General features: G+C 38.8%; 1 protein-coding gene and 1 long non-coding RNA gene across 2 annotated transcripts; one reads left to right on the top strand and one right to left on the bottom strand.

The window, feature by feature from the left end:
- Positions 1-385: 385 nt before the first annotated feature.
- On the bottom strand, positions 386-4178 carry LOC122067271. Its single transcript, XR_006136642.1, has 2 exons — positions 2460-4178; positions 386-695 (listed from the first exon to the last, which is right to left on the bottom strand). It is a non-coding gene; the product is annotated as an uncharacterized LOC122067271 (long non-coding RNA).
- LOC122067270 (basic leucine zipper 43-like) lies at positions 1446-2363 on the top strand. The gene has a single exon (XM_042631104.1). It carries the CDS (start codon positions 1598-1600, stop codon positions 2195-2197), a length of 600 nt encoding a protein of 199 aa, XP_042487038.1. The 5' UTR covers positions 1446-1597; the 3' UTR covers positions 2198-2363.
- Positions 4179-11695: the final 7517 nt, after the last annotated feature.

Genomic DNA, 11695 nt, shown 5'->3' with positions numbered 1-11695 from the left:
GTATTTGGTAAGGGTGTCGCCCGTATAATTCCACTATTCAGTATACTTCCAATATTTTGGTACTGTTCCATATATACCAAATGGTTAGACTTAAAAAACTGATACCTTTTCAAATCGAGAAAGATACTATTTTGTCAAATCAAAACCATATCGTATATCCTTTGATAAGATTACAATACGTATAGTAATTCGATACAATTTTGATACGGGTATTCATAATCTGTACCAAATTGACACCATTACCAAAAGTGGCCTCCGGGTAGTTTAGTAAATGAAAACCCAAAAACAGTTTTTTTTTATGAAAAATTCCCACATAAATGTCAATTTTTTCTTAAAAGTAGGCCATTAAAGTAGCTTTAAGAAAAAAGAAAGAAAGAAAGAAATATAAATAAACAAGATGTGGATAAACGTAACCAATCTGTTCATATAGTCCACAATCGCTCGAGTGTTGCTCCATAATAGGATCTGAGATTAAGATATGCTGTATTAAGAAGGGACTTGAATTCTTGTCCCTTTCTTTCTCAAAATCAATCTGGGATCCGGAGGACAGGACAGTCTTGGAAATTCAGAACCCACATGAGGTTATTTTGGGCACATGAATACTAATTATATGATAATTTAACCTTGATGGGTCCCTTTGCAGTGATCGTTGAGTCACCAACACAATTTTATAAGGGTTTCCATTTCTTCTCTAACTGTTTAAAAAAAAAAAAAAGGGATTAGGCATATTGCGTCACAAGGTGTGATTACCATAGTTGGGTGGGAGTGTTCCAAAAGTAGAAGTAAGCCAAATAAATAAAAGTGATTAAAATAATAATAATATTAGTTAAATAAAAAAAAGGTAAGAAAACGCTACCAGCTTGTGCAGCCACTGTGCTAGCACTTACACTAATGGTATGCTGCACGGAAGTCCTTTTATGCCCGCCTGTGTCTAGACATAGGCACACACAAGCGGGCAACTTTAATCTTTTCATAAAATAAATAATAAAAACTCTTCTGATACTAACTTCGACCCAACCCCATTTTTATATTTTCACCTATATGCATTCCATTTCCAAAACATTCCCTAAAGTCACATTACATGACCAAGGGAATGCACATGCATGGATGGATGTACATGCATGGATATAAGCTGGAGCCATATGATAGATATAACAGCAGGAGACCTCTTTATGGAAAGCATTATCTATGTTTAAAGTGTGTGGGGTTGCTGCTTGTCTTCACGTGGTATGTATGGTTCATACGTACATCAAAACATTATACCATATATACGCATGAGATGTAGGGCCTTCTTATATATGGATGTTTTTATTGTCTGTCCTTTAAGAAACTCTTGGGTACTGTTACTCTTAGTTGCACTAAGTGGGGGCCACTTCTCTCAACCTTTTTCAAGCTATAAACACCTTCCACTCCTCATGCATCCCCCCCTCCTTACTTCAGGCTTCACCAATACTCCTTCCAACTCCCTCTAAGCCAAGCAATTCCTGGTCTCCTCATCTCCTCATCTCCTCATCTCCTCATCTCCTCATCTCCTCATCTTTCATTTTCCAAACAAAGAACAACCAATCCCTCTGGACTTCATTCACATCATTCAGGGATGGAGCTGTGTGAGGTTGCTGGACTCCGGTACCTTGCACCTGCGAACGAGGCCCCCTACCCGACTCATTTAACTGCGATGCAGAGCATACCTGCATTCCATTTCAGCAGATTCTTAAGACCCATACCCAATCCTCAGAATCAGATCCCTCCTCCTCTAGTCCATGAGTTCAACCCACAGTCATCATGTTTCAGCAATAACTCAACTTCTGATGAAGCAGATGAGCAGCAGTTGAGCATCATAGATGAAAGGAAGCAGAGGAGAATGATATCTAATAGAGAGTCTGCTCGCCGGTCACGGATGAGGAAGCAGAAGCACCTGGATGAACTCTGGTCACAAGTTATGCGGCTCCGCAATGAAAACCGTCAGCTCATAGACAAGCTGAATCACGTGTCAGAGTGCCATGACCAGGTCCTCCAGGAAAATGTGCGGCTAAAAGAGGAAGCTTCTGACCTTCGCCAAATGCTCAACAACCTGCAACTCGATACTTCTTACGCTGACACATTGCGGGATCTCGAAGAGATACCCTGCAACACAGCTCACCTCAGAGCTGAATCCTCAAGCCAATCCATCACTAGTTCCATGGATTTGCTTCATTGAGATGGGAGCCACCTTTTCTTCTCCTCTTTTTCTTTTAAAAATTTCCCTTCTTTTCTTACTTATTAGCTCCTATGTTTCTTCCATCCATCCATTAGTGTATCGGTCTTTTGTCATCTTACAAGCCAAATAAGATAAAATAAAAGACCATGCAGTAGCAGCTTGAGTACATCTTTTTTCAATTTAAGCTTGTTTATGACATACAAACATACGTTTAGATAAGAGTTCCAGGTGTTTTGAAAAAGTTCTATTGGTCATTTCTTACCTTTCACCACATAAACATCTAGCTGCTTGTAGAGCAAAATAAGTGAGTATGATGTCTGCACCAGCCCGCCGGAGACACATCAAGGACTCCATCATGACTTTCTCTTCATCAATCATTTTGAGAACAGCACCAGCTTTGATCATGGAGTACTCTCCAGAAACCTGGATCAGATAAGAAAAACCATGTTCAGTGGAGGGAAAAAATAAAAGAAACTAAATATGATGCAAGAAAAAGGAGATAATGACTCATAAGGTGTACTCAAACAGTGAAAGCATTGCATACATTTGGAGTGAGTGGGCGTGTGCTTTTTAAAGGGAACATTCTCAGTAATTCAAAGGTGAGGTCTCATAGCCTGCCCAGTGTTGGACAAAACAACAGGAGCAGATGGTACTGAAGGTAGTGCTGGTAGTTGATCATAATACAATTACTGCACGAAGTAGAAACAGAAAATGGAAATTTGTATAAAATTCAATGTAATGCTAGGAAAAGTACACTCTCTCCATCAGGTGTATCAAATAGAGTGGATGGCTCAGGGCATCATAATGGAAAATGCTCAATAACTCTAAAGGGACGTCCAATGGCCTGTCAAGATTTGAACATGATAACAGGAGTCGAGGGGTGCCAATGGTGGTTGTAGATCATAAAGCCTTTACCATAAGAAGTAAAAGCATTTGGAAAATCTATCCACGTAATGTCCAAGTACCTCTCCTTTCTTTTCTTGAAAGAACCAATGCCTGCCCTGATGCGGAACCGAATTCCAATGATCGAAATCGGATCACTTAGGGCCCACAAGAATGACTAAGAAGCTTAATATAATGGTTGAGGGGTATTCTTGTAATTTCAGAAACAATTTTAAGAGCTTAAAAGGGGAAAATAAATAATAGGGTCAAACTGGAATAGAAAAATCAAAGAGGGGGGGCATTCTGGAATTACTAAAGTAAGAAGGTTTTATTAGAACACACGTTTAGGTCACAGGGGCTTAAGTGTAAAATCAAACAAGTATCTCTAAAATAAAACACGATTCTATTGGGGTTGTCTTCAACCTCTAGACAACCATCAAGAGAGGCGGCAGAATAGGGAAACAGAAACAGAAGGAGAACCTCGCTGATACTTGTCGACTGAGTCCGATATTCCAGGAAAAGCTTCACCACAACCTGCTCTTCCAAAAGCTCTATATTCAGCTTGGAGTAGTATGCAACAAAGAGATCGAAGGACCTGAACCAGATCTGGGCGGTAGAATCAGTATGTCGCGAGGGAGATTTCAGCAGCAGCTTCAAAAGGCCTTCCAGTCCTCCATCCTCCTGGTCGAGTCTCTCTTTTAGGTCCTCCAATAGTCACCCAGAAGTGTGGCTGCAACTGGCCACAGGCTTGGTAGAAACTGAGGACAAACAGCAGGTCAAAACCCTAGCAGAAAACCAGTGTCGATCAGGGAAAACAAGCTGTCTTCAGGTCCTCAAACTTGTTGCTGATGTGTGGATCTTCAATAGGTCTTCCACAGGACTCGAATGGGTCTTCAGTATTCAAAACAAAGTGATGAAAGGGGGAAAAACAGAATTTGAGGGGAAAAAAAAGAAGAAAATAGCAGAGATAAAGAGAGCGATGGATAGGAGATATTAGAAAAGGGGGAGAAAGAAAGTGTCTCAAATTCAATCAAATCTAAGAGTTCATCCATTACATGACTAATATAAAGGAAAAATCAAACAATTAATGGAAACTATTTTAAAATTAGAAGCTAGCTAATTTTAAAAAGAAATTATTTCTAAAACAAAAGAAAATCAAATCAAAAGATTTTTTTTTTTTTTTCCTAAGTCCATCGTGCAACTGCATCATGCCCTACCTAGGTTCAGTTTGGATCATTTACACGTATGTCTTTATCCTGTTATCCTCATTTTTGGGTTGAGTCAAGCATAGACTCTACTCTACGAGTGCTGTTTTTTGTATAGTACACCTCCTCTTTTATGATGCTGCTGCATGTTCCACTACAACCCATTTAAATTGTCCATGTTTGTACTTAATCCAGTTTTTTTCAACTATGTATTATAAAATAAAAGGTGGCAAACAGTAAGATAGTGGTTCCTTTTCTGCCAACTCCCGGACAATGCATATTCCACTGAACAAGCATAGTTGCAACCCCTCCATAGTTCCACGTGAGCATAAAGGCCATATACTGAGCTAAACTGTTTTCTCAGGTATAGACTAGATCTGGCATAGCCAGTGCTGTTGGCATATATCTCTTTCAGGCCATTGTCTTGGTATTACCCTGCAAAGTGTATTCTTTTCATTCTTTTTTCTTGACTTTATTGTGAAAATTTGTTATTTAATGGGCATTCTTCATATATATGGAGCCAACATATAAAGGACATAAGAAACAAGGCAGTTCCTTCCAGATATGATTCTCTGAAGATGCATATTCCATTCTTTAAGAGACAAATATCAGATTCTTTATGACAGAGACAAGCAAACCCATTTATATTGAGACTTGAGATCAAGAATTTTTTCTTTAATGAAAAAATTATAAAAACATGATATGCACTTCCATAGCAGAGACACGAATGAATGCATTTGTATGGATGTGTATGTGTAGGCACAGTAAGATAGGCAGGCAACTAAACACAATTCATATCTAAGTCAAATTTTTTTAAGTTTCTCTCGAATTCTTGACCCGTTTTGAAGATTGACCCGCTCCGACATATTTTGGTGGCGACTCGAATGGGAAGTTTTCTGAGATCTGTGATGGAAGCAGAGGGGTTCGACCAGATCAACTGTGACCCGATGGGTCTACCCATGACTTGGAGTATATATAATGCACTCAAGGATTAAAGTATCGGTATCTGTCGCCGTATCGGTCGACCAAAATTAAGATACATATCGGAGGGTATCGTATCGTATCGGAGATACGCTAAAGAAACGCACGTAAATGGATATGAAACACCTTTTTAAACACATTTGCATACAAATTTTATTAAAAAAAGCTATTGATAATATGTATTATGCATAAACACTAAATTGAGGGTATCGCACTAAGAATTCAAGATTTGTAGTTGTCCCATAAATGTAAAATCTTTGTTCTCAACCTTGATTTCCACTTTAGTTAGAGAGAAATATGGCTGGCAGCAACTTTAAAACAAAAACGTCCCAAAAAATCGTGTTTTCTGAAAAAATATCCATCTTGGCCATCATTATATGACCGTAGCGTATTGTATCGGTACATACCGATACTCACCAATACATACCGATACTCACCGATACGTACTGATCAATACATACCAATACTCACTAATACGGACTGATACTCATCGATACATACCGATCGATACATACAAATATTCACCGATACTTACTGATACATACCGAAAAGTATATTTTACCTCGATTTTATATTTTTCATAGAGGATCAATACGTATCGATAGTGTATTGGTGCATATCGGTATGTATCGTAGGATATATATTGATACGAAAGGATTTTAAAAATTCCATGTATCGTATCGGTAGGCTAAATCTAAGATACGTATCGGAGGGTATCGTATCGGTATCGGAGATACTTTAAATCATGAATGTACTGTTGTCGTGTTGAGAAAGTCATTGTATTTTTGGAGTTTATCGAGCTAGGGTTTCAGGGCGAGTTTTCTCGCCGCTATTTGGGTGTACTCTCTCTTCTACATAGTAAAACATCTTCTTTACCCGAGGACATAGCACACCACACTGGTGTGTGAACCTCGTTAAATCTCTGTGTCGTGCGGATCTTTTGTCTATTTATTTTCGTATTTCTTGGTGTTTGATCTAATGAATTTGATTTTACATTTCAGGATAGGAGGCTTTGAATGCCAAGTTGCATTTATAATTTTTGAAGATTTTCAAACTTAATAATGTTAAGGTCCTTCTAGGCATCACTATGGCTGTGAAATATAAAGCTTCACTATTTGCCACTTGGCAGTACATGGGTTAATACATGTGATAGAGGACCCCATCTACATCTTAATGGTCAAATTTTATCTCAAAATAGGTAAGGTAAATGGCTTAAACTCTAGACTCCAAGTTTTCGTACGATTATCAAAATGTCATCAGATGGAAATAAATATAAAATATGAAACGGCATTTTGTAATTTTAGCTACTTCCACTACTCATTTTAAGCTGAAATTGTACAAATGAGATGTTTTCCTGGTCCTGAGTCTCCTGACTTGCAAAGATGTACCCATATACTAGTTGAATAGGTTGAAAAAGGGAGAAGTAGAAGAAGAAACCGAGAAGAAGAAGAAAGAGAGATTTTGGGAGAAGAGTGTGTGTATCGATTTCACTTACCTCTACTATTATTTCTGTTTCTTAAGATACAAATTACACATATACCCTTAAATCATATATAACAAGAGAACTATTACTGAGTACTTACTACTCCCGCTCAAGCTAGCAAATAGATATCATACATGCCCAGCTTGCGTAAAAGAGTGTTGAATTGGTGAGCTGATCCCTTTAATGAAAACATATGGCCCTTGTTCACCCGTCTTTACCAAGGTTCAAGGTATCAGGTATTCGGGTATTCGGGTATTCAGGTATTCGGGTTTCGACCCTTAGGGAGACTAAAATTTTGGTCGAATTCTGAAAATTTCGAGGAAACCAGGAATTTTTCCCAGTTGGGTGGAAACTTTGGTTTCGACCCTGAAAATGTGTTTCTTTTGCCTATTTTTTGTGTGCGTCCTATTTTAGACATTTCTAACACATTCACATAATTAGTTTCATGTAAAAAACACCTAAAGTCATACTTGTGGTGTGAACCAAAGTTTGCTATGTACGTTGAGTTGTTGACTGAAACTATACTACATAAGTACATAGTCTACATTATATGTAGTCTACAATCTACACAAGTACATAATTGTGAAATATATAAATAAAAGCTTAAAAAAAACAAACCATAATGCAAAGGATCCAAAATAAATAATAATATTACATAACTGAGAATAATCTCTCAAGCCTAAGTCTCAACATTCAACACTCAACACTCAAAAGTGTTTTCCCAAGTTTTCCACTCAAAAGTGGTCCAAGCACCCTTCCTTAGGTAGATTTTGCAAGATCCAAGCTTAGATTAAAGTTTTTCTTTTTTTTTTTTAACAAAAGGAAAATCTTGAGTGTTTTCCCAAAGTTTTCCACTTCACAGAGAAGAAAATACGGGGAAAAGGTCAAATTTTTTAAATGAGAACACTTGGTTTCCCATTTAAGCATATTTTATAAAGGTTGGTTCAACCCAACCCATTGGTCCACTCAAAACCTGTCACAGGCTATATGGTATCAAAGTCACGGGATACCGTCAAATTGTGGGAAATTTCGATGGTATCGCTCGAGTGCTTGAACCATGGTCTTCACAAATGGAGTACAAAAAATGTTGCTGTCAATCTTCTCTTTTATGAAATCCTGGATAACTTCAATATGCTTGGTGCGATCATGTTGCACAGGATTATGAGCTATACATAGCATTCTTAGTCCTCCATGTGACAAATGTGTAGTTGTAGACTTGCAATAGCCAGATGAGGTAGGTCAAAGCATGAGGAAGAAGAGAGTGAACATAAATTACTGTTCACGTGAACAGTACCCGTGAACACTGTTACCATGAACAATTCTGGTGCCCCATATGGTCCTTCTAGAAGTATACAACTGTCCACTCAATTTGGAAGGAAGAAGGTTCAAGAAGATCCCTTGCCAACTCGGCTACCCCCATGGGGTTCCTCTAACAAATAAAACCTAAGATACATTTGTTTCATCAACAGGGATAGTTGAGAGTGAGAAACCTAGGCTGAGATAGCCATTCCCCTACCCCCCTTCTTCTACAATTTCTTCTCACCATCTTCCCTTTCTTCCTTTTCTGTTTTATCACTAATTATTGAGATATTGAGTGTTTGAAATCAATCCCATTAAAACCACGGATCAACCATTCAGTTACATTGCAGAAAACGATAGCAGCAAAATAGAGCTTCTTGGACCAAGGATCGATCTCTAGGTCTCCCTAACCTGAACCCACCTCAGTCAGCCCTTTTAGAGTTTTATGCCAGCCACCACAAGAGGCCTTGGACTAGCACAGCTTGGCCTTTGGAGGCCTCTAGAGGAAGCCACAGGAATTCTCCATTCAGCCTGCAAAACCCTAGTCTGTAGCATTTGTGATCTTGATTGGTTTCTTACCTACTTGGTGAGTTCAAGCCAAATTTGGAGCATAGTTTGGGGATATTAATGGCCATCTTCACCCAAAATTTCAAACACATCCCAGGCCCGATGTGTGAGTTCTCAATTTTCTCCTATTTCAGCCTAGGTTTTCAGAACCTGCCTAGGGTTAGGTCTTATGTGATCTAGCCTTACATCACCAGATGTGGATCTTCTATCTGAGATGGACCCTTCCCAATCTACATCAGTGAAGGCATCAATTCTCAAGTGGTTGTGTATGGTGTACAACAAACCCTTTCCTGTGCTGGACTTCAAATATCTGAGAATGCAGTAGACACCACCTAAATGCCCACTCTTAGGGGCATGCATGAACTGACTCACCACCCAACAGCATAAGAAATATCAAGGCAAGTCAGGAAGTGATAGATCAGCTTTGCCACTAATATCTGGTACTTCTCTGCATCAATTTGGGGCTGTCCAGAATCATCACCTAGCTTGTGATTCTGATCAATAGGTGAGTCTGCTGGTTTACACCCAAGAAGCCAGTTTCCTGCAGCAAGTCCAACACAAACTTCCTTTTCTTTGATTTTGACACTTGGATACCCAAAAAAATATTTCAAAGCGCCAAGATCCTAGATCTCAAATTGTAATGCCCCAAATTTTGGAACCTTCGATTATATATCTTTTTATATTATTTTCTAAGCATTGTTAAATATTTAAAGTTAGGCTTTATTTTAATGACTTAATGAGTTAGCCCAATGGTTAGTACCTTGACTAATTAGAGGTCCTAGGTTCAAATCTTGTTAGTAGAGTAAATAAGAGCGTTTTATTTAATTGAATTTTTTTTCTTTCACTTTTAAGATTCTTTTCTTTAATTTTTAAGATTTTTTCTTTTAGTTTTTAAAACTTTCTTTGTGGACCCCACCCCATTTAGACAAACCGTGAAGTTAGAAGAGTGAGAGAGAGAGGGGAAATAGAAAAAACCGTGGGAAGAGAGAGAGAGAGACGTGAGAGAGAAAATGGAAGAGAACCATGGGGAAGAGAAAGAGACGTGAAGACGGGGAAAGAGAGGGGCGTGGGCTATAAAAGAAAGAAAGGGAAAGAAAGCAGAACCGTAAGGAAGAAAGAGAGAAGGAAAGAAGGCAGAACCGTGAGAAAGAAAAGAAGAAAGGAAGAAAGAAAAGGAGACGAAGGGGGATTTGGGTGCCTACTCTTCTATTTTTCTGCCCTCTTCAGGTAATGACTGTCCTCTTATCTTTAGTTTTAGTCGTGGTTCTGCTGTTTTTCTTTTGGGACCCAGTAGGGGTCTTGCAGATGATGGTTTCTTTATATGTGATCTAATATTTAGGGTTTTTGGGACCCTAATAATATAATATTCTTTTTTAGTTTAAGTTGTTGGTACTTGTTCTTTTTTTTTTTTTTTTTTTTTTTTTACCCAATAGGGGTCTTGCAGATGATGGTTTCTTCATATATGACCCAATATTTAGGGTTTTTGGGACCCTAATTGTTCTTAGGGTTTAGGGTTTTGTTGTAGGTTTAGGGTTTTCTTGGGACCCAATATGAGACCCAAACCGTGTGACCCAAATGTAATAATATTTCATATCAAGGTCTGGGATTCATTTCATAGGGACCAAATATATTATTCTTTTAGGACCCAAATTAAATTAAGGGTAATTTACAGTGCCACCCCCTGGAGAATACCAATATTATAGGAACACCCCCTCTCTTTCATTATAGGAACACCCCCTCTTTCACCAAATTAGACTCAAACCCCCTACCGTCAGTCACTGTTACAGAATATACAAAGAATGCTGACACCAACACTTCTTTTTTATGCTAAATGCCAGTTTACCCTTAAAAATAATGAAGTACCAAAATTGCCCTCATTAATTGTAGTCCCCAAATCGATTTCACCACAACCTTAACTCACTCTCACCTCATAACAGGTCACGAGTCAGTTTCACTAAGTTGGAGAAGAAGAACGTTCCTCAGATCGGCGGCTGTGAACCCCCCGACTACGGCGACTACGGCGGTTGCAAACCCCCTACAGCGACTACAGGTATGTTATTCTACCTCTTCTGATCCTAATCCTACCTACCAATCTGACCTTCATGAGAGGGAATCCATTGTCTTGTGTGTAGGGAAGGCGAGTATAAGAAGTCTCAACTCTTCTCAGTTTAAAGGAAGAAGATAAGCTTTTTAATTTTCACTATCAGAGAGTGCCTGAAATCTGAATCGAACAGAGATAGAACCCACTTTGGTTTCAAGGAAAGAACATTTATTTGCCAAGAAAAATTTCTCTACAAGGGTCAAGTTCCATGAGAAAGGCAGGTTTTATGAGATTTCCATAGAATGAAATAACCTAAACGAGCAGAGTCCACCAGAACCTATTTTGGCTTCAAGGAATGAATTCAAGAGTGATAGAACTAGAGGAGAAGCGGAAACCAAACCAAATTTCAAGTGGAAAACTCACCCTTTTGGCATTCGATCGATAAGAAACTCAATGGGAAGATTATTATCTCTAAGGCATGCTTGAATCAATCGATCAACAGCCAAATAACCAGCCCTAGAAAAGGTTTTAATTTGTTGAATCTGAACCTCCAGCAGAAGGTGAACCATTGCAGGTTTCTTAAAAAGGTCGAATCTCACAGCAGGGATAAAATTATGGGGTGATATTATAGGGTTTTGGTCGCTCATAGGCAACAGCGCAGGAGCGAACATGGTGTACCAAGCAGCGATGCGGCTGGGGGAATTGGAATTAGATCTAAAACCAGTGAAGATTAGTGGGATGATACTGAACCAGCCCTTCTTTGGTTGGGTACAGAGGACGGAATCGGAGCTGAGAAAGATGGACAACCAGATAGTGCCGCTGCCGTCGACGGAGTGAATGAAATGGTATACAGGTGAAGAGGGAGTGTTTTATTCATAAGGGCTAAAGTGTCATTTCATAGCATCACTTAACAGAGACTAACGGTAAGGGGTCTGAGTCTAATTTGGCGAAAGATAGAGAGTGTTTCTATAATATTGGCATTCTCTAGGGAGTGGCGCTGTAAATTTCGGTTTTTTTTTTTTTTTTGAGACCCATGTGAT

This window comes from Macadamia integrifolia, unplaced genomic scaffold (assembly GCF_013358625.1).
Source record: "Macadamia integrifolia cultivar HAES 741 unplaced genomic scaffold, SCU_Mint_v3 scaffold2798, whole genome shotgun sequence".
Classification (NCBI taxonomy): domain Eukaryota; kingdom Viridiplantae; phylum Streptophyta; class Magnoliopsida; order Proteales; family Proteaceae; genus Macadamia; species Macadamia integrifolia.
The sequence above is the reverse complement of the archived record's forward strand: the minus strand, read 5'-3'. Positions and strand labels throughout refer to the sequence as shown.